A 27,331-nucleotide genomic window follows, 5' to 3' on the forward strand; every position below is an offset into this window, starting at 1 on the left:
ATGTATAAAAATGAGCTTTCTTCAAATTGATATTCATTTTCAAGCGGATATTTAACCACTTGACTAAAGACACTTTATCGATAAATATATATTCTCTAAATTTTACTTGGATAATATAACAAAAAAAATAACTTTTTAGAAGATTATATTGTCAATGGAAACAAAATTAGGATAAATTTCCATTATTTTTCTAACCACGGGGGCGTAGGTGTTATTTTCCATACTTATAGTGCTAAACCACAAAAAACATAAAGTATACGCGCCTTTCAATCTCTAGCTGGCTCTTTCCATTTTTCTCATTGGCCAAAGGAAACAAATCTTACTATTTAGTAAAGAGAGATAAGAGATATAGCATTTCCCTCCCTTAAATAAGTCAAATTTGATTTATTTTTTTTCTTGCTTGAATTTGGGAAAATTTGATATTTCCAAAGCAATAAATCTACCGTTTCGTTTCCACTTTGCTCACTAAACAAGAACAATATCTCCACAAAATAAACTCCTTCCTTAACTATCTCTCTCTGTGCACCCTTCAAAGTTTAAAACCCTCTACTCAACGCCTCCTTTGTTTGTAACGCTGATGAAGATGACCATCATCGTGAATGTTTTGTTTTGTTTCCTTTGTGCCATCGCCTTGGTGTCCGCGCAACCAAGTCCTGATCTAGCTACCATGAACGCTCTAAGAGACTCCCTCAAGTTTCCGAAAGACTCCTCCTGGACAGGACCGGATCCTTGTAAGTGGAGCGGTGTACAGTGCGACAGAAGCAACCGAATCACTCGGATACAGATCGGTAATAAAGGAATATCTGGAACGTTAACTTCTGATCTCAACACCCTCTCGTCTTTAACTGTTTTCGAAGTCATGGGAAACAAGTTAACCGGAGGGATACCTAGTCTCGCTGGTTTAAACGCGTTGCAAACGATCAACGCTCATGACAATAGCTTCACTTCGATCTCTGCTGATATCTTCACCGGTTTGACGTCTCTTCAACATGTGTACCTTGACGGTAACCCGTTTAGTCCTTGGGAGATTCCTATGAGTTTAAAGAGTGCAACTTCTCTAGTAGACTTCTCTGCCGCTAACTGTTTTCTTTCCGGGAAGATTCCGGATTTTCTCGGCGGACAAACGTTCCCTAGCTTGCAGAAGCTGCGCCTGTCTTCCAACTCGCTCTCCGGTGAACTTCCGTTGAGCTTTGCTAACTCACCTGTTCAAACTCTGTTGCTCAACGGGCAAACCCCGCAAAAGCTCAACGGGTCAATCTCAGTTCTACAGAACATGACTTCTTTAACCGAGGTGTCCCTGCAAGGAAACGCCTTCTCAGGTCCATTACCGGACATGTCTGGTCTTGTCTCTCTGACAAAGTTCAACGTCAGGGAGAATCAGCTCACCGGTTTGGTTCCATCTTCTTTCACCGAGTTGCAATCTCTTGCTGTGGTGAATATGACTAATAATCTTTTTCAAGGATCAACACCAACCTTCAAGGCTAAAAACATTGCGGTTGATATAACTCCAAGGCTCAACAGTTTCTGTTTAGATTCTCCCGGTGTGCCTTGTGATCCACGCGTCAACAGCTTGCTTGCTATCGTTGAAGCGTTTGGTTACCCTGTGAGATTTGCGCAGAGCTGGAAAGGAAACGATCCTTGTAGCAGTAAAAACGTGTGGGTGGGCATAACTTGCACCGGAGCTGACATCACGGTTATCAACTTCAAAGGGATGGGTCTCAAGGGAACTATCTCTCCACGCTTTGCGGATCTTACTTCTCTTAGGGTTATCAATCTCTCTCAGAACAATCTCACCGGTGTTATTCCACAGGAACTCACTAAGTTGAGTAGCTTGGCAACTCTAGATGTTTCCAACAATCAGTTGTATGGCAAGGTACCTGTGTTTGGTCCTAATGTCTTGATCACTACTGGGAACCCTGACCTAGGAAAAGATGATCCTGGACATGCTTCTGGTTCTTCCGGAAGTAATGCTGGGACAGTTGTGGGTTCTGTTTTTGGAGTTGTGATGGGTTTGCTTCTTATGGGTTTGATTATTTTCTTAGTGGTCAAGAAAAGGAAGCAAAATCGGAAGAAGTATCCACAACAACATTCTGGTGAAGAAGATGCACTCAAGATCACAATAGATAATCTTTGTGCTGGTGGAAGTGAAAGTGGTAGCAACGGTCTTTTAGTGGAACCTGAGAACCCTGTGATGCCAATACAGGTACTGAGGGATGCTACCGATAATTTCAACGAGAAGAATATACTTGGGAGAGGTGGATTTGGAATAGTTTACAAGGGTGAATTGCCATCTGGGAAGACCGTTGCGGTGAAGAGAATGGAATCTTCGGTTATGAGTGGAAAGGGTTTGGATGAGTTTAAGTCAGAGATTGCTGTTCTAACCAAAGTTCGTCATCGGAATCTAGTGAAAGTTGAAGGTTATTGCTTAGAGTCCAACGAGAGACTTCTGGTTTATGAATACATGCCGCTAGGAACTTTGAGTAGTCATCTTTTTAACTGGCAGGAAGAAGGGTTACAACCTCTAGAGTGGTCTAGACGTTTGATTATTGCATCGGATGTGGCTAAAGGAGTAGAGTATTTGCATAGTCAAGCGCATCAAAGTTTCATACATAGAGATCTCAAGCCATCCAACATTCTTCTTGGGGATGATATGCGTGCCAGAGTTGCTGACTTTGGTTTAGTCCGGCTTGCGCCAGAAGGCACACAATCGATTGAGACTAAAATTGCTGGGACTTTTGGTTATCTTGCCCCAGAGTATGCAGGTATGGTTTTAATAATGCTTATGTCTTTTGTTACTTGTACTTTAACTCACCAAAATCAAAACAATGAGATCTTGATCATTTCGTTGCAGTGACCGGAAGAGTTACAACAAAGGTCGATGTTTACAGTTTTGGAGTCATTCTCATGGAGCTACTAACCGGTAGAAAAGCTCTTGACGTGAAAAGATCTGAGGAAGATGTGCACCTTGTCACATGGTTTAGGAGAATGTTCATCAACAAAGACTCATTCCCAAAGGCCATTGACGCATCAATTGACATCAACGAAGAGACACTCCCAAGCATCAATAAAGTAGCTGAGCTTGCCTGTCATTGCTCTGCCAGGGAACCACATCAGAGACCAGACATGAGTCATGTGGTTAGAGTGTTGGCCTCACTCCTTGACCAGTGGAAACCAGATGAAGATATCTCTGGAAACGACTATGATGCACCTCCTCCTCCTCTTTCGGAGATGATACAGGGAACTAGCAATGATTCATCTTTCTTTGGAGATAATTCTTTGACGAGTATACCTTCGCGACCTCGCCAGATTGACAACATATTCAACACAGGACAAGGTAGGTAAGTGTGTTAGAGAATTCGATGAAGGAAAAATTAATGTTTTGTTGCTGGATGAGATCTTGTTTTAGGGTTGCGGATTATGAATATCTCTCTTTGGTACCTTGATTCTCAAGTTAGGTTTCCTTTTTGCGGGAATGAAGCCCGTGTGCTTAAATGAACGTGTCATGGTCTACTACAATTATATCTTGCACATCCTATACATTTAGATCATTTTAGAGTGAGCATTGCCCCCATTGACTCCAGAATTCAGTTTTATTGATTGATGTATTATTTGACAAACAACACAAAATTTCTTTTGTTAGGTATCAAAATCAGAAAAGCTTGAAATTTATACAATATAAAAATCTACGAAAAAGCAACAATCAGCAAACTATTAGCCATCGGAAAAGTTCTGAAGCCTTTGTGTTTTCTTCTTTGGTACTCATGAATTGATGCAGTTAGCGATCCAACCATTTTCCTTCAAATATTTCTCTGATTAAAATTTCTTGTTGTTTGTTCACTAAATTTTTTTTCTCTTTGGTCACATTTTGTGTTACCTTCTGTTAGGAACAAAGTTTGAAAAGCGTACCATACGGAATTATATATGTTTCTACGCTTATAAATTGTATTAGTGGTTATTTATAACTAATGTTAATACTTGATTGTTAGATTAACTTCTTATCTACAACTTTGAAATAAAAAATTGAAGTGTTTCATGATGGTTTCTCTGAGATGAAACATAAAAGGGAAAATCATTGCTCTATTCATCTTGTATATTGTGCTATACATACACTGTGTAAATATTATAAATATTCTGAAGTTGTAAACATAAACCACCATGGAAAGTTTAGTAACAGTATAAAGTATGTAAACAAACTAAAGTATTCTTCCCTCAATATGTTGGCGCCAACAACAAAGTTGAAGGACTTGCAGTGTGGCTGCGATCTCCCTGACCAAATACAAATAAGCTCACTTATTTTGAAGTTGGTCATGCAAGCTTGGCTCTACTCTGTTTGGAAAGAGCGGAATCATCGATTTCACTCATCGCTATCTCAATCAACAACGTAAGGGACGGGCCTTCATTTGAAAATCTCCCAAACAATGAGAGCTTAGCTATATCTTTTTTTTTTCCCAAGTTATACCGTCTAGCGATTAAGAAAGTTTATTACTCTCTACATAGTTTGGTGATTCTCAAACTTACTTATTGATTTTTGTTTTCTTCTCACTATTGTCTATCGTTGCTCTTCTCTCTCTGTCATTCATCCTTGCTTGATGAACGGTCTCAGGTGACACACCCCTGTCAAGAATAACTAATATTTTGGTTGAGTAGACTAAGAACACAATATAAGAAACGTATCATGGCAGTTAATTTCAAATAAGTGATGTTCTTGTTAGTTACACCAAGGATATCTGAACTCAAAGACCATAAATGTTTTATTTGAAATACGTACAACATACTTTGTAAAACAAACAAAAGGTCAATCCACCAGCGGCTTAGATGAAGTTAATATATCCTACAAAAGTCGTACACACAAAAAGGAACTCCAAATAATCACTTCTAGAGTAATTCATAAAACATAAATCAAAATCACTTATCAGATCAAATAAAATCAGTAGAGAGCAGTAGATTCATAAACCTAACATGTATCTAGAGGTGAATAAAGTCCATGAATATCCAAACTGTACAGACTTCCATTTGCATGAAACAAAAGGTTCCTTAAACATAAGCATAACTGAGAAGTTCTCAGGGACAGAAGCACAAGCAAATGAGAAAGCAGAGTTCATAATGTAATTACTTATGGAGAAGAGAACTCTTTGATGTCATCATCATCATCATGAAAAGAATCACAGATTTCGTGAGGGAGAAGAAGAATATTTCAATTGGCGCCTTTCAATGTGACTATGTGGGACAAGCTTAAAGTTGTGGATTCTATAGGCATGGGCACATCTTGCTAAATCGCTTCTAGATTCATCAGCGACTCTTTGATTGGAGTTTGAAGGTGTCGAAGATGAATCCAAACGGAGGATCAACCGATCAGAGCAATAATAAATCCTGAAACACTCACTCAGAAAAGAAAAAGACGTCGACAAGAAAAAAGTCATTGAGAAAGGAAGATTATTTATGTGTACTGTGATGTGTATAGATTAAATGTTTTCATTGGTTTTTAAGTTTTTTCATTTAATGACATCTCATGTCCTCGAAGCTTTAAAAATCCGAGGTGTCAATAGCTGGAGAGAACATTGCTCCATTATTGTGTTGATTAATTGCCAGAATTACAAACTAAGAACTCAAGATATGCAAAATCAAGCCCTTTTTCAAAAAAAGAAAAAAAAATGCAAAATCATAAACTATAATTATGTAACTATAATACATACATGACTAGAGCTTGACCTGCACGTCCGTGCGGGTGTTTGTCTTCATTTAAATAGATATTGATATATTTTCTTACATGTGTAGTAGTTGATATAATTCTATAATTATATTTTGACCCGTACTTTCAAAGCACGTGATAATTTATTGTTGACACAATTTTAATTAATAAAAAGTATAACAATATACATAAGTTATACTCCCTCTGTTTTATATTGTACAAGATATGAGTCCGTTGCGTTGCAACGAGTTTTTGTTTGATATTTAATTTAATAATAACCATAAAATAATAAATCATTTTATTATAGTATTATGATTGTTTTTTGCATATATTGTTTGAGATTTATTTTATAACTAAAACTTGTTTTCACACATAAGTTCAAGTTAATATTTGTATTTTATAATCATGGTGCATAGATGAGTTGTTATAAATTTTATGTTAAGGATTAGACAAAATATTATGCATAAACATTTAAACTGAACACAGTCTAAAATAAGAAATGAAAAATAAAAAGAAATGAAAGTTAAATATACCAATCGAATCAATATACATGTTTTTATGTACTAATTTAATGTTTTATTAAATTTGTCTTTAAAATTTTATTTTTCTAGGATTTTTAAAAATGAAAACATTCTATTTTATAAATCTCGTTTTTATTTACACTTAAAAAATATTAAAAATAATATTAAATACTCTTTTACAATTTTGTTTAAGATTTTAGAAAAGGTAAATTATTGGCATATAACCTATTACAATTATCTTATGTTTAGAATTTCAAAAAAAAAGAATTTTGCTATCAAATAATTATTTTAGTTATTAATAAATATTGCTATTTTTTACAACTCGTATCAATACTAATTTTACACTTCTTTTGTTAATTAAAAATAATATCAAATAAATTTTTACAATTCTCTTTTGGTTAGAACTTAAAAGTATTATAAAAAATTCTTTTGTTTATGATTTTTTTAAAAAAAAAAGAAAAACAACTATCAAATATTCTTTTACAGTTTTGTAGGATTTTTAAAAAGGAAATTAATATTACATAATCTTTTACTATTATATTGTGTCTAAGATTTAAAAAAAAAAAAAATTCTATCAAATAACTATTTCCAGTTAATATTAACTATTTTAAGAGTTACAATTTTCAAAAATCATTTTTTCAGTATTATTAATATTTTTAAATTTTCTTGTTAATTGAATAATTGTTACTATCATGTTTATAATTAATTGTTTTTAAAAAAATTACTATTAAATAAAAGTTTACAATTCTCTATAGTCACGATTTAAAAAAAAGAGGGGAAAAGTCAGATTAACAAAGAATTTTCTTATGGAAATCTCTTTTATTTAAGATTTTAGGAAAAGAAAAAGTTATTTTCACATAATGGAAGTTTTTATTGACACATTCACAATCTAACTTTTTAATTGAAACACATATCACAATCATATCAAGTGAAATATTTGAACTTAATTTTGGTTTATATTTTTTAACAAAAAATTATTAAAAAGTAAAGTTAGTTAATTATAAGAAAAATATGATTACTTTTACGTTTTTATTTTATTTAGACTTTTAAAAAAGGAAATTAATTATTTTATTTCTTTCAGATTTTTATACAGCTATTTTATTTTAGTAGAAAAATTATGTTTGATTATTTATATATTTTGTCTTATACATACAAAGGCATATTTATTATATTCACACATACTCATGTACGACAACAACGTCAAAATTAAAAGTTATGTTAGCATCATAAGATATAATAAGGATAATAAAAATTAGAGTTGTATCAAAAAATTTAAAAAAAAATACTCAGGTAATACTTTTCATGTAAATACTATTGTGTTTTGTAAAAATAATATGTGAAAGCTTAAACCTAAATATAGATGTGAAATATTTGTAGCTATTTTTTCATAATTTTTAACATACAATTATCTATTAAAAAGGAAAGTTATTTACTTATAATAAAATAATAAAAGTACTTTTTCAATTTTCTTTTAATTATGCTTTTAAAAAGTAATATTATTTATTTTAAAGTTAGTTTTTCTTCATGTTTTCATTAAATAATTTATTGTACTTGTAGGATTTTACAATTTATTTTTGTTTAACGTTTTTCTTCTTACAAGTTAATGTTTATCTTTTATATTTTTTTTGAAAATAATAATAACAATAATAATAATAATAATAATAATAATAATAATAATAATAATAATAATAATAATAATAATAATAATAATAATAATAATAATAATAATAATAATAATAATAATAATAATAATAATAATAATAATAATAATAATAATAATAATAATAATAATAATAATAATAATAATAATAATAATAATAATAATAATAATAATAATAATAATAATAATAATAATAATAATAATAATAATAATAATAATAATAATAATAATAATAATAATAATAATAATAATAATAATAATAATAATAATAATAATAATAATAATAATAATAATAATAATAATAATAATAATAATAATAATAATAATAATAATAATAATAATAATAATAATAATAATAATAATAATAATAATAATAATAATAATAATAATAATAATAATAATAATAAGACTATTAAATAATGTTTATAATTAATTTTTAAGAAAAGTCATTTTTATTATTTTAGTAAATATATTTTTGATTATGATATAGTTTAGCACATATCACATTTTTAAATATATAACTACCATGTGTCACGTGTTGTTGGGAGAAATTTGTGTAGAGTTTATAAATTTTAAAAGTTGTTAGATTTTAAAAGTTACTTGGATTAAGAAAATATATATACATTGACTTACAAAATTTGATCATAGCTTTTCTAGATTTCTACTTCATGAATTTATATTATTTATTTCTATCATTCATTTTGTAAATTAAATATATTGTTAAGAAATTTAAAATACATTGTTTAGGATTTTAAAAATAAATAAATAAATAATTAAAATTTAAAATGTTTTTTTAAATACTTTTAAAGAGAATTTCGAAAAAAGTTTGAAAAACTTAAAAATCAAAATTTTGAAAAATGTTTCAAAAACAAAATTCTGAATAATGTATAATTCGAAAACTATAGTATATTTTATTTTTATTTAATGATAAACAATAAAATATGATTATACATTCAAAAAAGTAATTATATAAAATGTAATGAATTATAATTTTGGACATATAATTTGGGTTGAATGTGCAAAAAATATTTGGCAAGAATGATTATTTTGTTTTCTAGACTTTTGGATCACACATGCTTCGATTGGTGACCACTAGATAAATGAAAAAAAATAGTAAATAAAATTTCATTTGAGGAATTGAAAAATAAAAAATTGAAATTTATGTTCATGTTGTTCTTCATCAAAATTGCAAAAGAATATTTTTCTTTATAAATTCATTCATCTTTGAGGAATTTAGAGAAAAAGTGTGGTATCTACTTATTAATAATTTGAAAAACAAATCAACATAACTGGTATAAATTTTGAAGAACAAAAAATTCACCATAAATTTGTTCCTTCAACATGGTCACCAATTGGAGCCATAGATTTTATAAATTTCATGGATAAAGTTGTGTCTTATGAGTAAAATGGAGAGAGTTCATCTCCTAATAAGTAATAACATTAGATTTAGAATAAATAATAATTAAATTTTTTGAATAAAAAGAGATTTTAATGGATATTAAAAATTCTCAAACTAATAACAAAAGATTTTACTAAATTGTTAAAATCAATAAACCAATAATAATGAAATCTCAAAATATTCAAAGTTCACGAAAATTCATTTGCTAATAACAAAAGATTTTACTGCTTTTGTTTTGGTAATTCATTTTTTTTTTCTAATTTTTAGAAGTAGTTTTTTTGTTTGATATACGTTTCTATGGAGTGTTGTCTAGATTCCTGTTTGAGCATAGGAACAAAAATAGAAAGGGAAAGACAAATAAATATCCCTTTGAAAGATTTTGTGTATCCAAGAGAAGGAAGATTAACGGCCTGACTAGTTTCACCGCTACCATCCGCAAACACAGCTTTTGTGGTTGGTAGCGGTTGAAAGCGTTTCGAAAGAATCATACAAACCGTTACAAATCGTTTTAGATCGCTCCAAACCTCTTAAAATCAAAAACAGGTTCTAGCTAGCGTTTGCGGTTGCAGTTGAAAAAAAAATAAAAAATTATTTTCAAAATTATTTAAAAATGGAAATATTATAAATAAAAATATAAAAATATTTTATATATTAATTAAAATTCACAAATAGTATCATAATTTATATTTTATTAAAAATTTAAATTAACTATTTATTAGAATTTTTAAACATTAATATACACACATATATAAAGATATAAACATATATAAAAATAAATAAAATATATTTTTCAAAAGTTTAAATATAAATCTTCAAAAAAAATTTTATTAAAATTATTACTTTCAACTAATTTAGTTTTTTTTATAAATAAACATAATATTTTTATTAATCATATTATATTGATAATTATTATATTTTATTACAATAATATGTTTTTTATATTTTTATAATGTTATAATATTTTAATATTTTAATATGAATAATTTATTATTAAACCGCTGCAATATCTTATAATCAATCAGTCACAAATATCCAGCAAACGCAACAATTTTCAAACGTTGTGCAAGTTATACAAAACGCTTAATAACGCTTGCAACTGCAACCACCCGCATCCGCAAACTCTTGCACCCGCAACCGTGACTACTTCGTTTGAGCCAGTCGGGAGGGATCACTTGCGGACCCATTCAGAGAAATGTGAGTTCATATGACACCACATAAATTCCATGAACTCCTAAGTGTATGTAAAATCTTTAAGGGATCAACATCATTTTTGATTAAATTTATCTGTTGAACCCTCTAAAATCAGTAGTCAAATCTAGTATTGACCCTATAATATATTTATTATGATATTTTGACCCCAGTTAAAATTGAACTCTTAGTCCCTGGAATAGCATTTTCCTTGACATTTGGTACAAAACATACGATAGTGAGTGGCAGATCCTTGGGTTTTTTACCATGTACGATGGTTTCAATACCTTCCTCATTTTCAACACTCTCATTTTCTCTTTTTAACGTTCCATATCATCTTTTTTCTTTCCCACCTAATTTATTCAACATTCATTTCACTCTAAACCTTTACAATAGTTTGTTTTAAAAAATTTAACACCCTACTCCATAACTCTTTATTCATATTTTTTGTTTTTTACAACATACTAATTACATATTAATAATTAACTTAAAAACTAAAATAACATAACTTTTAATAATATTTATTTTAAATTGTTATACTTAGCGTACTTTTTAAAATGATTATTATTAGGATTCATTTAACAAAAAGAGAAGGAATAAAACACTTAATTAGTTGATTATAAAGAAAAAACGATATTTTTTTTCTGTATCTAAATGAAATGAGAGTAGCCTCTATTTATAGATATAAAAAATATTGAATTTTGAAATAATTTTTATATTTTTTTAAAAAAAATTATTATACAATAAATGCATTTAAATTATTGGGTGATGATAAAAAAGAAACAAAAGAAATCTGCACAGCCAACCAAAAAACGATACATGACAGCGCCAAACAAAAAAAACATAAATTTCAACAGGTAAAACTTTGCAATAAGTGTCAACAGGTGAAACTTTGCGAAAAGTGTTAATGCCACCTAGATTAACTTAAATACGATGTTGCAAAGGTTTCAATGGTTGAAACTAGGCCTCGGTGTTTGGATCTTCGGGTCAGGTTCGGGCAGGTTCATTTCGGGTCCAGTTCTTTCGGGTCCTAAATATTTAGACCCAATAGGTACTTAGAAATTTTCGATTCGGGTTCGGGTCGGTTCGGGTCTATAATTAAAATACCCATAATTTTTCGGGTCCATATCGGGTCCGGATCGGATTCGGGTATTTAGGATCTGAAAAAGACATAACATATCCAATTCCATCAAATTTAGTTGATATTTGTCATATATGTCTAAAATTTTAAAATAACTTAAATGAAATTATTAATAATTAAAATAAAACATTTTTAAACTCTAAATTTTACATTTTAAAGCTTCATATTGCTTAAAAAATATTACAAAATAATAATAAATGTTGTTAACAAAATATATTTCAACTAAATCATAAAATAATATATATAAAATATAACACAAAAATATCATAGTTTTAGATATACATGTTTTTAAGTCGGGTACAAATCGGTTCTTATCGGATCAGATCTATTCGGGTCGGGTTTTTTCGGGTCCGAATCTATTCGGATCGGTTCTTTTCGGTTCCGGGTCTATTCAGGTAAAAAAAAATTACACCCAAAAGGTACTTCTAAATTTTCAGTCCGGGTCCAGATCGGGTATCTTTGGGTCGGTTCCGGTTCGAGTTTTCGGGTCCAGGTTAAAATGCCCACGCCTAGTTGAAACTGATTGTCAACAGTTTGGTTTTAACGTAAATCACAATTTTGGTTTTAACGTAAATCACAATTTTGGTTAACGTAAATCACAATTTTGTTCGAGTTATAGTTTAAACAAACTGTATCTTCAATATGAGTTTGACATGTTTCCTTCTCCATAGTACATTCGGTTCCAACAACAATCCCGATTTTCGCATATCCTTGCTCGTTTGTAAATTGTAGCTGAATCTTTCCTTTTTTTCATTATGAATTTTTGTGGAACGACGCTAGTTTGCGTATAAACATTCAAATGACTAGCTGCACCGTTATTACAGTTTGTGCTGTTAAGGGATTAAAGTTATTTTGTGTTATGGTATGGAACAAAATAATCAATAGCTTTTAGATTACAGACTTAAAGTTACTAGCTTACTCATTGTTCTGTCCAAAAGTATATATATGTTACTCAGTTTACGGGATTATAAGAGAAACAAACTCTTTGTATTCTCTTATAAAAATGATAAACTGACTAATATATATGACACATTTGGACAGAAAACCAATGACCTGCAGAAAACGAGTTCCAAATACCAAAAGATGGGTCAGAAACTTGTTTGGCACCGCAAATTGTTTACATTGATTACTTTATATACTTGGAAATTGAATAAAGAAAACACAAGAAGTTTTTTTCGAAACTCTTCAGTTCAGGTCTCCAATTTTTTTCAGCACATTGAAATCTCAGGAGAACGAAAGTTTTGACATCATCAGAGGATGAACCCAGAAAACACCTTTTAAATTAACACCAAAAACAATTATTTTCAGAAAATATCAGTAAAACATAACAAAAAGAAAAGTTTAAAAGATTGCCTCCACTCAGTTCAGGTCTCCATAAATTTTCCGCAAGATGAATCTCGGAAGAACGAAAGTTATGTTTTGATCATCATCGGAGGCAATTGAAAAAAAAAAAAAAAAAAATTTAACATGGCAGAGACAGGCTGGGCAGAGAAGATGGATTCGAGATAAAACTAATCAAAACAAACAAACTGATGAAAGAAAGACATTAATACGAATCTCAATAGAAGATGAAGGTTACGATTGTGTTGGATTTACGACCTAAACCATCATCACTTCGGTATTTATATGCCACTGGAATGTGGGAGGCAGAGTTGTGAGTAAACCCTAGCTTAATCTTTGGGTCATCTCGGCCTATAATGGGCTTTTATTACTTGGGTTATCGAGTGTACCTATATTAGCCCATGATATTTTTCCTTTGAATTATTTATTTATTTTTCGTAACTTTTTGAGTTTTGAAATCAAAATAAGCTAATCAGTTTCTAAATAATAATAATAATAACTAGACCTGAGACGGATCGGATATCCGGACAATTTTAAGGTATCCGGATCTTTATCCGACGGATCCATAATTTTACTATCCTTATCCGGATCCGGGGTTCTCGGATATCCGGGTGTCAGATATCCTTCTAAAAATTGTAATATCCGGCGGATATCCGGATCCGGATTTGGATCTTTAAAAAAATAAAAAAAATAATATTAATAAATATAAAATATTAAAAATAATAAAAAATATATAATATATAATGTTTTTAATTATTTCTATGTATAATATTACAAAATTTACATATACTATTATAAAAATGAAAATATATTAAATAAAGTTAGTTTTTATATATAGATATTACTAATTTTGAAATAGTTATTAATAAAACTTACGGATCCGGATATCCGATATTACTAATTTTGAAATAGTTATTAATAAAACTTACAGATCCGGATATCCGAATCTAAAAAATCAAGATATCCTGATCCGGATCCGGCTTTGACGGATCCAATATTTTAGTATTCGGATCCGGATTCGGCTCCTCCGGATATCCGGATTTTCGGATCGAATCTCAGATCGAATCCGGATCTCGGATAAAAGTCTCAAGCCTAATAATAACAACCTGTTGGCGAGTGAGGCTTGGGTATCCAAAGCATCGTCCTGAAAATTCACTTCTTCATCGTTCTATATAATGTTTGGCTTTGTACTGAGGATAGATATTGGGGTCTGTTTATTATTGATGTATGGTTGTATCAAACTCCTGTATTTGATTTGAATCAATAATTACACTGGAGAAAAACAATCATAATCATACTTACAATAAGAATGATGTAGTTTATTTAAGAAAAATTCTAAGCTCTTTTTAGTTTATCTTCACAAAAATAACACTTAATAAAAAAATAACTAAAATAAAATTTATTAAATGGTAAAAATATATTTTTATCCTATGGTTAACTAATCTAGACTTATGGTTTAGAGTTTAAAGGTTGAGTTTTGGTGATAGGGTTTTTAAAAAATAAAAAATTAAAATTAAATTTTTTGAAATAAAAAGAGGTTATTTTGGTCATTTTCTTCTTTGAGAGCTATTTTGTGACAAAAATTTAAAAATGGTTATTTGAGAAAATTATCTTTTATTTAAATATACTTTTATGGATGCGACCAATAATATTTATTGAAATACTTATTTGAGAAACAAATATAATTATAGTTTGCAACAGATTGTTCTCGATTAGTGAAAGATGGTTTCGGAACCACAAGAATGATCCGCCCAGAAGACTTCAATATTTTTAGCGGGAAACTCAAATATTTTTAGCGGGAGTTAGAAGACTTTCAGAGAAGTCTTATAATCGCCAGACAACTAACATGTTAGTCGTCTAGACCCTAACTAAACACTTCATAAAATCAAATTAAACTTAAAAAGTGTTTACTTTACACATAAATAAACACATATAGGTAAAATTTTAATTTTTCAAAAAAACATTTAAGCTTTCCAAAATCTAACCCTAAGAATACATACAACACTACAACATATGTTTTGTCAACCCTTTTTTTTCTTTCTTTGAAACGAATGTTGTCAACCCCTAAGCCAAAGAATATCATGATTAACTACTTTCACTCGTCTATGTTGAAAACTATTCAATTTTTTACATCTTAATTTATATCACTTAAAATTGTTTATAATTACATTATTTTAATTTTTCACTTGCCAAATTTTTTTTTAAAAAAATTTAAAAATTATTTTTTAAGATCAGCTATACCATAAGATTTTCATGGACGTCGTACAATATCCCAGAAGACTCAGAAGAGTTTTCGGGGCTATATTCGTAAAAATGAGTTTTATTTTTTTGTTTGGTCGGGACTGTCTGTAAATTCACAAGGCTTTTGGGTTACTTTTGCATTTGATTCAAGTTTGGGTATACTTTTGCAATCAAAGTAAATTTTTGAGTCATATTTGGTAAATTCCCCTAAATACAATTACTTAAGTAGATTTTTTTTTTTAGTTGTATTATATATTTTTTTACTAAAATGATTTATTGACCAATAAATGATGTCAAATTTTGGATGGACTGAAAATAAATAAATATTAGGAAAAATGGGTTGCCAAAATATTTTCAGTAGATTTGAAATAAATATAAAGAAGAAAATTTAGGAACAACTTATTGATTTAAAGAAAATAATGGACGTGTGTCAAATTTGAAAAAAAAAAGAAAGAAGAAAATATATAGGGATAATAAACCAATTTATTAATTATTAATTTTGAATTAAAAATTATGTAATTTAATAACCTCAAATCCATCAACGTGGGTATTTTAATATCTCTTTGAATATCAAATCCATCATATACTAATCACAGGGTGGGGCCAATTATTGATATAATAATTATGCCACTAACCCAACGTACTTTTGTCATAAAGTATTATTTATGACTTTTATTGTAAAGAGATTGTAAAAAAAGATGAAAAGGGAAGTACCTAGAGTTATATATTCATGGCACCGCAAAGGTTTTGAAGTTCAAGGCATCACGAGATACAACGAGCTATGGAAAATTTGATTCCGATCAAAGGAATTCTCAAGACCGAGGCTCTCAAAAAGGTTTCGTATTTTCGTTAACCCCTTTAGTTTTTGCTTACCTACTGTTGTTCGAATTGAAATTCTTGCTTGATATGCATTATGCATAACTAAACCCTTTTTTTCCGGACGAGAAAAAGCTTTTGTTATGTAATGATTTAGGTTGATGTTGTGTAATACGGATGTAGTTGTGAATTATAACTTGTGATCTGTGAGACAGTACATCTTTGAAACGACGGCATACCCAAGAGAGCATGAAGAGCTCAAGAAACTACGTGAAGCTACGGTTCACAAGTATGGAAAATTGTAAGTCTGACTACAACCTCCCTTGAGTCCATGTTTGAATGAACCGTCATTGACTTTGAGCTAATATCTTGTGAGGGTGTACATGATCACACCCTTGTTCTTTCTATCAATTGCAAGTTTTATAACGTCAAGAGTCTTATCCTAGACATGTTCGCACCTTGTATCTTCAAACTTTGAAACATAAGTCATTTTCAATTTTTTTTTTTTGTAAAATCTTATTTCAAGTGTAAACACAACTAGCTATTTTTAACATTTGCGTTCACACTAACTAAAAGACTTACGTTTCCAAGTGTAAACAACTAGCTATCCTTGGGTTACAAAAAATAACCAATACAAAGTTTCAAAGTTTTAATTGGGAAGATTTAGGTTTCGCACTTTTTTCGGAAAATTTAGCGTGGGATCTTAGTTTGGGTTGTATTTGATGTAATACGATACTTCAGATGTCAACCCTTTGAAATTAGGCCTAGGTGTTCGGATCTTCGGATTGGGTTCGGACAGGTTCTTTTTGGATCCGGGTCTTTCGGATCCTAAATATTTAGATCTAATAGGTACTTAAAAAATTTCGGGTCGAGTTCGGGTCGGTTCGGATCTGTAACTAAAATACCCATAAAATACATGTAATTTTCGGGTCCATATCGGGTCCGAATCGGATTCGGGTATTTAAGATCTAAAAGAACATGACATACCCAACTCTATCAAATTTAATCAATATTTGTCATATATATCTAAAATTTTACAAAATAACTTAAATGAAACTATTAATAATTTAAATAAAACATTTTTAAACTCTAAATTTTACATTTTAACGCTTCATGTTACTTAAAAAATGTTACAAAATAATAACAAATATTGTTAACAAAAGATATTTCAACTAAGTCCTAAAATAAGATATATAAAATAGAACACAAAAAATCATAGTTTTAGATATACATGTTTTTAAGTTGGGTACAAATCGGTTCTTATCGGGTCGGATCTATTCGGGTCGGTTCTTTTCAGGTCCGGGTCTATTTGGGTCGGTTCCTTTCGGTTCCAGTTCTTTCGGGTAAAATAAATTTAGATCCAAAAGGTACTTGTAAATTTTCGGTTCGGTTCCGGGTCAGGTTTTTTTTGGTCGGTTCCGGTTCGGGTTTTCGGGTCCAGGTTAAAATGCCCATGCCTATTTGAAATATTAATAAAGGTGTAGTTTCAGATGAATACAAAAGTGAACGCAAACAAAAAATAAAGACCTAATTCAACCATATATATTGCTTAGATCGAAGTATACTAACTGAATATACTCAAGGATTATACTAACTAACAAAAAGTATTTGCGTTCATATGTGTAGAAGCGAGATGGAGGTACCAGTTGATGAGGGCCAATTTTTATCGATGCTTATAAAAATGATGAATGCGAAGAACACGCTGGAACTCGGTGTTTTCACGGGCTATTCGTTGCTCACGACGGCTCTCGCATTGCCTGAAGATGGCCGTGTATATATATGCATGCAACACTAATCCTTAATTTCCAAAAAATAAATGATGACAACTGCTAACATCTTTGAACTGTTTGGAGATATTACAGATTACTGCAATAGACATTGATAAAGAAGCTTACGAGTTGGGTCTAGAGTTCATCAAGAACGCAGGTGTTGATCACAAAATCAATTTCACCCAATCCGATGGTCTCCAGGCCTTAGACAAGATGTTGAGTGTACGTAATGTTGAAACAAGTTTTTTTTTTTTAATATTATCGCTTTATATTATTGTTTTCAACTATTTTTGTTTCGTGTTTTTCAATCAGAATTTTCTATTTTTCAATTATCATTCAACTATTTTGCTTTGTTATATTAGTATTAGTATTAGGCATTAGCAATTATCTTTGGGCAAATCTCCAAAATAGCACATTTCTAAGTTTATATCACAAAAATAGCATTCAAAAACTAAAATGATCAAAATAGCACATTTCTAAGTTTATCCTTTGAAAATTTTAATTTTTTTATTTTTCAAAATTTGAAATCTTATCCCCAAAACCTCATTTATCAACTCTAAACCCTAAACCCTAAACCCTAAACTCTAAACCTTAAACCCTAAACTCTAAACCCTAAACTTTATATCATAAACCCTAAACCCTAAAATCTAAACCCTAAACCCTAAACCCTAAGATTTGAAGGTTTAGGGTTTTAGGGTTTAGAGTTTACGTTTAGGGTTTAGAGTTGATGTTTTAGGGTTTAGATTTGAAGGTTTAGCTTTAACTCTAAACCCTAAGTTTGTGATTTTTGATAAAACATTAAGTGCTATTTTTGTGACTTTTGACCTTGAATGCTAGTTTGGGAACATAAACTTGATTTAGTGCTATTTTTGTCTTTTTCTCATTATCTTTTGTTATATTTTCTTATAATGAAGATGTCAAAATAGACGTTTTATGATGATGAAATTGGTTTATACATGATGGTGGACAACAGGAGAATCCAAAACCGGAGTTTGATTTCGCATTTGTTGATGCTAATAAGACAAAGTATGCCGACGCATACGAGAGACTAATGAAGCTGGTGAAGGTTGGGGGGATAATAGCTTTTGATAACACATTGTGGCTTGGGTATGTGGCTGAGGAAGAGGAGTGTGTGCCAGAGCATTTGAGGGTGTGCAGAAAAACCCTCATGGAGCTGAACAAGCAGCTCGCTTCTGATCCTCGCATAGAGCTCTCTCAAGTCTCCATTGGTGATGGTGTCACTCTCTGCAGACGCCTTGTGTGATTAAAGAGATTCACCAAAGTACCAAAGTGTTCTTAATTTTTGTTTAATTAAGTTGTAATAAGCTTTAATTCTCTCTTGCCCTGTGTTCTTGCCCGCCTAAGATGGGTTCCGGTTTGCATGTGTTGGATTATGCTAGATCATTTATATTAATCATATCTCATATATTATCAAACTCAACATATAAACGAATAATCACACAAAGATTGAAAGTAGAGTAAAACCAAATAAGGAATCAGAGGTACACAAACTCTCTCCAGAGAAACCAATCCACAGCTCTTTAAAACCTATACACCCAAACAAACTTAAAATGTTAGCCAAACTCTTCTCTCTTAACTCGGTATATATAGGTGTGAGGATGATATTATCAGCATGTTATCTATATGGTGATAAAATAAGTATAAGCAAGTGAATTAAATAAAATGTACAAGGTTAACCAACTTAATAACCAGAGCCTATAAAATTCTTTTTACTTGTTATTTCGGAATCTCATCTCACTGGGTACTCTTCGTTAAGCTGCTTCGTCCAGCAGCTCTGCACAAATCCAAACGCCAAACTAAATCTCACTACCAGACTATCACTCTTAACCATAAACTGATCATGATTGACCATGAAGGGGGGATATATAGTGAAACTAGATAGATATATACCTTGCAGCAAGAATCTGAGCGGTGTTGGATGAGCTATTGCTATTTGGAAACCTTTTGGCTCTATTATCCTGATCTTTCTCCACACGCATTGCAGCAACTTCTTTCTCCATCGCGGCTACCTCCCTTCTCATCTTCTTTGCTTCAACATCCATTGCCTTTGTTAATGTTTCCACCTTCCTCGCTAGCATCTACAAACATCAATGTTATCATACATCATTACGTTTAAAAGAAATAAATGTGGAAACTCACCTCAATGGCATCATCCTTGTCTTTGAGGCTTTGATCCTTTTCATGAGAGGTTTTCCTCAAAGAAACTACTTCTTTCTGCAGCAAATCATACAAAACACGCGGGACACTATCCTCACTTGCTGCTGCTGCTGCTGCTGCAGGGTTTTCACTTTGTGGCTTCTCCTCCGAATCCTTAGACTCATCAGAAGAAGCCTTGTTGAAAGAATAATTCCCAGGTCCGTTTAAGAGTGCTTTGCCCCTGTCCAAGGATCTTGTGCCTCCATCAAACGACTTAGATGTTCCTTTAGCGTTCTTCAACACAGAAGTTGAGTTAATCGACAAGGAATGTCGCATCTGAAAACTTGGAGCTTTCTTTGGAAAAGAACCGTTTGATGGAAGTCTTTGTAAGTTGTCAGATCCACCAAGTGACTGTCTGCGAGAGGGTCCGTTACTCATGCTTCTTGTCTCGGATAAGTTTCTGGTAGTGGTGGTGCTGCTGCTGCTTGAAGTTCCTTTAAGTGTCTCCTCAAGCACTTTAAGCCTCTGTTGAAACTTTTCCTGGTAATTGCATTAAACAAATATTTTTACTTGATGTGTTATGTAACAAGATTAAACTGGATTTTGACCTGAACTTTACAAAATTATTTTTGGTTAATAAAATTTAAGCTTGTATAATAAAATATAATTATTTAATCTAATTTTATATTTTAAGTATTATACATAATTAATATATTTTGTTTTGAACATAATTTATGTATTTTTTGTTAAAATTTTATATAGAGTAAATAAATGATCCAAAATATATTAAATGAGAACGCATAAAATCCATTACTTTTAACTGTGCTTCTGATTTAGCAGCTCGATCTGTTATGGCAAGCTTGTCACGAAGTTGCTGCATTTCTCCCTGCAAAGAGTAGAGAATCAAGATGTGAGAATGTTGACATGGCTGTGTCTTGCTCACTGCAAAGATGTTTGCATCCTAAGAGTCTAGGAGAGGGGATTAAACCTGTAGAAACCTTCTTTCTTCAAGCCATTGCTTCACAGGCATCACTTTATCGTTACCATCTTTCCACTCATTTGCTACCACCGTGGCAACTCTGTTTGCTGTAACCTTCGCACGTGCAAGCTCCCTGTCAAGTGTTTTCCGCTCTTCCTAAAAGATACAGCAAGAACAAATCCTTCATTAATAGGCAAGAAACTAAAGACTTTATGGCTCTTTGTGAAGTGTAATTACTAACATTCATCTCTTGGACTTTCCTTTGGTAATCCCTCACTGCATTTGCGGTAGCACCACCTGCGAGAACGGCCTCTTCCAGCTCTCGAACTGTCTGAGTCAGCTTCTCCACTTCAGCAACCTTCTGTCTATGCATTTTGTCTATTATTTTGTTTTCTTCCTAAAACCAAAAAAATAATGATATAATTAATCAGATTGTTGCCACATGACATGTAATAAGATGAATACTAGAGAACCTGACAGATCTCTATTTGTTTCATCAACTCCTGGTTCTTGTTTTGAAGATCATCAACCATTGCTGCTTTTGCCAGGGCGCCTTCAACGGTCCTCTCAGCATCAAGTAAGGCAGCTTCTTTTGATTTAGTCAGACGGTCCAAAGCCCTGTTGCTGTTATCTTCTTGAAGCTTCCTAATCTATCCAAGGCAGATAATGAGTCACTAGCAAATTAGAGATTTATAAGGTAAATGGAAATACCTCTGATCGTGCAAGCTTAAGTTCAGCTTCTAATGGAGCCAGAATAGCTTCAATGGGAGGCATGTCATCATCCTTTTGAGCAGCATGGACCCTTCTTAAGGTGGCTTCAGCAGCAAACTGAGCAGCCATTGATGCTTTCTTCTCTTCATTGATTTTCTTGATTTCTAGATTCTGCACCATGGATAATATATCATACGTCTAAAGTCATATAAACAAAATGGAAGGTGTAACATAATCGAGCTTAAGGAAAGATTATTGAGCAATACTTTGCTTTGGAGAATGGACTCGGTCAACTTGAGCTTCTCTCCTAACTTGGCAAGCTCCTCTGTAAGCTAATATTCCCAAAAAAAAAAAATCAACTTAGACCAAGAAAGAGAATGTATACTAAGTCTCTGACATTTTTAAGACAAAAAGTCAAAGAGCAAACACATGATGTCATAACTGATCAAACAAGAAGTGGCAGTAAAAAAACACATGATGTAATAATAATTTCAAACCTCTTCAACAGCTTTCTCTCTCTGTCTCTCAGACAACCTTAACGCTTTGATTTCTGCGTGTGCTTCCCCTAACTCTCGACCTTTATCTGCATCAGAAAAAATCAAATCAGGAAGAAGCAAAAAAAAACAAAAAGCAGAATCGGACAAGTAAAGATCGAGCAAGTATGTGTTTAACCTCTAACTTCGTTCTCAAGTCGATTAAGCTCAACCTTCACTGGATCCGAGCCATGAAGCAGAGTGATGAGCTCATTGTCGGCCGCTGCTTCGAAGCTCGGCCTAATTGGCCTTCGCGTCGACGAGCTTTTTCCTCCCCCGCTCTCCTTGTAAGACGCCGACACCGTCAGTGATGGATACGTCGCCGTTGCATCTCCGTCACCGGAAACATCCGACATCTCCGATCAGATCACTTATAATCCAAAATGCTACAGACTGATATATGCCAACCAAAAGAGTATCAGCACTGCACTAAGCTGAATAATGCTGAGCTCAAGAGAGAGAGAGAGTAATGACATACAAATGCTCTTTTGTTTTCAGATTAGGAGACACACGAGGAGAGAATGATGCTATAATCTAGAGAGAGAGAGAGAGAGAGAGAGTTGAGAACTCTTTCGTTTTCTTCCTCTTCTTTATTTTTCTAGTGCGAGATGAAAATGAAATTAGGGAGAAGAGAAATTTAAATGATGATGTTACAGTTGTCTCTCTCTCTTTCGATTAGATTTGACAAGACACGAGAGGATGACGGAGGTTTATATAATTAATCCATTATCTCTTAGCTTAATCAATGAGTTTGAACATGCTACTTTTCAGATTAGTCAATAAACTAAGTTTCAAAATCGGGATTAGCACTACGTTTTCTACTGTTTTTATTTAGTACTAGCTTACAGTAATTTATGTCGCCAGATCTTTTATAGCTCACTGTTTTTGTTTGTTTTTATAATATAAAAGTGATATTAGATGGAATAAATCTGAGTTTTGTAGAATAAAATTCTAGTTTTTATATATAAAAGAAGAAAATTATTGACAACGGTATCCAACTTTCCCTTTAAAAAAATATTATATCATAAGAGTTTGTTTGGAGATTTTATGAAAAAGTTGTTTTTCGTTTAATTTAATAAATATTTTAATTTTTTCTGTAAGATAGAAAAAAATTCTCTTCAAAAAACAAATATAATTATAGAAGAGAGAACACCATTCAGTTTTTATTTTATGTAACTATTTAATATTATAAGCGGTTTATATTATATATGATGAGATTTTTTTTTTTTGTTGGTAAAATGTTAATCTTTTATGATGAGATCTTTGATCTTACTTTTGCTGATATTGTCAAACAAAAAAAAAATTGCTGATAAAATATGGTGAAAATATGATGATGTCAATATGTTTTAATTATCTGATTAGTTATTATTAGAAAGAAAAATGTGTAATTAGTAATTAGTGAATATGCTTTGCGCGTAAAAAGAGAGAAAATGTTCGATGTCCCAAATATTTGTTTTCACTGTTTCCTTTTTTCGAGGGATAATGCTTCTTCTTTTTTTCTCCAAGTAAGGTAGTTGGGTTCCATCGTAAAAACCAATAAAAGACGTTAAGAAAAGTATATGAATTGGGTAACAGCTATTTTACTACAATGTAGAATCCAGATTCTTAGAGATCACTCGAGAATATCGGTATTAAGTTAGGAATAAAGAAACGTGATATGAAGTCTGAATGATTGTATTAGACGTGTAGAGTTACAATATATACTGAGATTATACAAGAGATTAGGGTAAGACTTGTCTAATATATTATATCCTTTCCTAATATATCTCTTATAAACCCCATCAAAATGAAGGTACTTGAGTAATCTTGGACATGATCTCATCAAACCGTGGTCTCGGGAGTGCTTTGGGGAGAGCATCAGCGAGTTGGTCCCGTGTAGAGACATGTGAAACGCGGAGAGCTCCAGCTTGTACATTATCTCGAATGAAGTGGTAGTCAAGGGCAATGTGTTTCATGCGAGAGTGGAAAACAAGGTTAGCCGAGAGATACGTCGCACCTATGTTGTCGCAGAAGATGACCGGTACAGTGGATAAGGAGATGCCAAGTTCAGAGAGCAGACCCAGCGTATCTCAGAAGTTGTGTTTGCGACCGAGCGGTACTCAGCTTCCATTGAAGAATGCGCAACACCACGTTGCTTCTTAGAGCTCCAGGAGACTGGATTTGCACCGAGATACAAAACATATGCGTTTGTGGATGTTTAGTCATCGACGTTTCCTGCCCAATCAGCATTGGAGTAAGCATGGAGTGTCAATGGTGTGTTCTCCCTGATGTATACTCCATGAGCCGACGTGCCTGTGAGGTAACGAAGAACCCGTTTCACAGCTTGCAAATGAAGATCAGTGGGCTTGTGCATGAACTGAGAGAGCTTATTAACTGCATAGGCTATATCGGGTCTCGTGAACGCCAGGTACTGGAGGCTGCCAAGGACTGTGCGGTATTCTGTAGACGATTCCAGTGGTGTGCCTGAGTGGAGCGACAGTTTAGGAGTCGGAGACATCGGAGTAGAAACAGGTCGAGCCTGAAGCATGTTGGTCCGAGTAAGGAGATCAATCACATACTTTTTCTGCATTAGATGTAATCTCTTAGATGTACGAGTAGCCTCGATGCCCATAAAGTAACTCAGTTCCCCAAGGTCCTTCAAAGAAAACCGTTGCGCAAGATTTGCAATGATAAAGGAGATGAGTCCATAGTTGCTACCCGTAACGATCATGTCATCGACATAGACCAAGATATATGTGATGTCGCGGCCCGTATTCCGGATGAAGAGCGAAGCATCTGATGTGGAGTTGATGAAGCCTTGTATGAGAAGATATTGTCGCAGCTCCTGATACCAAGCCCGAGGGGCTTGTTTAAGTCCGTACAAGGCTTTGCGAAGACAGCACACATGATGTGGATGATCACGGTCTATGAATCCCAGAGGCTGAGTAACATATACCTCTTCTTCGAGTGTACCCTGAAGGAACGCATTGTTGACATCTATCTGGGGAGCACTCCAGCCTTTGTTAATAGCTAGATGCAGAACAGTTCTGATCGTTGTGGACTTGACGACATGACTGAAGGTCTCTGTAAAATCATGGCCGTAGCGTTGATGAAAGCCTTTCGCCAAGAGCCGTGCCTTGTACCTATCAAGTTGTCCGTTAGGTAAATATTTCAAGGTAGAAACCCACTTACAGCCCACAATATTCATGTCATCAGTTGGGACAGCAAGCTCAGAAGTTCCATTCCGGATTTGAGCATTTATCTCATCGTACATTACTTGTCTCCAATTGGGATCCTGCATTGCCTCAGCTACAGTTTTTGGGATTATGGGTTTGAGTGGTGTAGTGGAGACGGTAAATGACTGCTTTGTTTTTGGTTTGGTGATATTGTTTTTGGATCTAGTTTTCATGGGATGGTTATTGGCTTGTGGTGGTGGTGGTATCGGGTTGTTTTGTGGTAATGTGGAAGGTGGTGCTGTCGGGTTAGGAGGTGGTGTTGGGGATGTTGTTCTGTTTTGGGTTGGAGAAACAGAGGAAGGTTGTGTAGTTGGGTTTACGGTTTGGTTGGAAGTCTGGCCTTGGTCTGTAGGAGGTGTTAAAGTTGCTGGAGGCGCAGCAGGATCCGAAGACGACGTCGAGATGTCATGTTGGTGTTGTTGGTTCCGAGGCAGGTGAGGATTGTTGCACAGGGGAGCTGGCAAGGGAGCTGTAGCGAGTGGCGTAATCGGTACTGGAGTCACTGGAGAACTCAAAATCCCAGCTGAAGTTTCAGTAATCGGTTCCAGAGTAACCGTTGAAGCAGGTTTGGCAAACGGAAAGATTGTCTCCACGAACTGGACATGCCTCGAGACATATATTCGTCCAGACTCTTTTTCCAAGCATAAGTATGCGCTTTGGCTTAAGGAATAGCCAAGGAAGGTACATGGCTTTGACCGATCGTTTAGCTTCTAGCTCGTGTAGGGACAAAGCCACAGGAAGCATAGACATCCAAACACTCTGAGCTTGAGATAGTTGGGAGCCTGACCAAAGTGCTTCGCATATGGAGACTCATTACCAAGAACTGGTGTGATCATCCTGTTAGTAAGATAAACAGCAGCAGAGAACGCATAACTCCAATATGCTTTAGGCATTGACGATTTGTTGAGCAAGGTGAGACCTGTCTCGACAATGTGACGATGCTTCCTTTCTGAGACACCATTGTGCTCAGGAGTGTGAGGCGGTGTGGTCAGATGTGTGATACCATGAGTCGTTAGAAACGATCGCAAAGCAACAAATTCTCCACCAATATCCGAGTATAGAGTCTCAATCTTTGTTTTGAACTTGTTCTCCACAAGTGTCTTGAAAGTCACAAACGTCTCATGGACCTGCGATTTTTGTTTCAGCGGATACAACCATGTGTAACTCGTATAGAGGTCCACGATAACTAAGTAGTATTTGTAGTTATCAACAGAGACGATTGGCGAGGTCCAAACGTTGGTATAGAGATATTGGAGTTGGTGTTTTGAGACAATTGTGTTTGAGTAGAAAGGTAGATTGTGGCTTTTATTAATAGAACAATCCGAACAAAATAAGTGTTTCGGTGAAGACAACGAAACAAGTAAGGAGAACTTGGAAACAAGAGTTTTTAAAAGCGGTAAAGCTGGGTGGCCAAGCCGGGAATGCCAAGAGGAGAGGTCTGTTTTCGGAGATGGGGAAGCAAAGAGTGAGGTCGGGTTCTTGGGATTCATTGGCCACTCATACAGCTCCCGATTAGCTCGACCTTGGAGCAATTGGACCCCGTGCTGAGATCCTTCACCTGAAAATGTGCAGGAAAGAATTCAACGGAAACCTTGTTAGTGTTACACAGTCGGTGAACAGAAATCAAGTTGCGTTGAACATCAGACACAAACAGAACATCTTTGAGAGACAATGAACGATTAGGTGTAGGGAGTAAGGCAGAACCAGTATATGAAATATGTAACCCAGTACCATCGGCAGTTGTAACCTCTTCTCCACCAGTGTAAGGCTGGTGAAGGGTGAGATTGTTCAGGTCAGACGTCAAGTGGTGCGTCGCACCGCTGTCCAGGAGCCAGTTGGCTGCGTTGTAGGGATGAGAGGATGCAAGGTGAGCTCTTGGTTGCCATGGGGCATAGGAGGAAACAGAAGACTGATTTGAGCCACCATAACCACCAGGGAGTTGGAGCTGAGAGCAGCGGCATGCGTTGTGTC

The 27,331-nt window shown here is 33.4% G+C and overlaps 3 protein-coding genes across 4 annotated transcripts; 2 read left to right on the plus strand and 1 right to left on the minus strand.

The window, feature by feature from the left end:
• Positions 1-577: 577 nt before the first annotated feature.
• Positions 578-3,562, plus strand: LOC106305043 (receptor-like kinase TMK2). The gene is made up of 2 exons (XM_013741423.1): positions 578-2,762; positions 2,852-3,562. Exons 1-2 carry the CDS (start codon positions 578-580, stop codon positions 3,340-3,342), a joined length of 2,676 nt encoding a protein of 891 aa, XP_013596877.1. The 3' UTR covers positions 3,343-3,562.
• A 12,375-nt stretch (positions 3,563-15,937) lies between these two features.
• Positions 15,938-19,136, plus strand: LOC106301917 (putative caffeoyl-CoA O-methyltransferase At1g67980). Its single transcript, XM_013738403.1, has 5 exons — positions 15,938-16,015; positions 16,212-16,297; positions 17,623-17,767; positions 17,859-17,987; positions 18,739-19,136. The coding sequence occupies exons 1-5, from the start codon at positions 15,962-15,964 to the stop codon at positions 19,027-19,029; spliced, it is 705 nt and encodes a 234-aa protein (XP_013593857.1). The 5' UTR covers positions 15,938-15,961; the 3' UTR covers positions 19,030-19,136.
• Positions 19,137-19,163: 27 nt separating this feature from the next.
• Positions 19,164-22,731, minus strand: LOC106301915 (microtubule-associated protein 70-2-like). 2 transcript variants are annotated; one of them, XM_013738400.1, is made up of 12 exons: positions 22,285-22,731; positions 22,110-22,195; positions 21,879-21,944; positions 21,613-21,783; positions 21,375-21,551; positions 21,143-21,298; positions 20,911-21,057; positions 20,737-20,808; positions 19,926-20,462; positions 19,677-19,864; positions 19,500-19,560; positions 19,164-19,313 (listed from the first exon to the last, which is right to left on the minus strand). In XM_013738400.1, exons 1-11 carry the CDS (start codon positions 22,499-22,501, stop codon positions 19,521-19,523), a joined length of 1,857 nt encoding a protein of 618 aa, XP_013593854.1. In that variant the 5' UTR covers positions 22,502-22,731; the 3' UTR covers positions 19,164-19,313; positions 19,500-19,520. The 2 variants fall into 2 exon arrangements, with proteins under 2 accessions (XP_013593854.1, XP_013593856.1); XM_013738402.1 differs by lacking the exon at positions 19,164-19,313 and having other exon boundaries at positions 19,335-19,560; positions 22,285-22,538; positions 22,624-22,731.
• Between the last annotated feature and the right edge of the window lie 4,600 nt (positions 22,732-27,331).

The sequence above is a fragment of the Brassica oleracea genome, chromosome C7, assembly GCF_000695525.1.
Source record: "Brassica oleracea var. oleracea cultivar TO1000 chromosome C7, BOL, whole genome shotgun sequence".
Lineage (NCBI taxonomy): Eukaryota > Viridiplantae > Streptophyta > Magnoliopsida > Brassicales > Brassicaceae > Brassica > Brassica oleracea.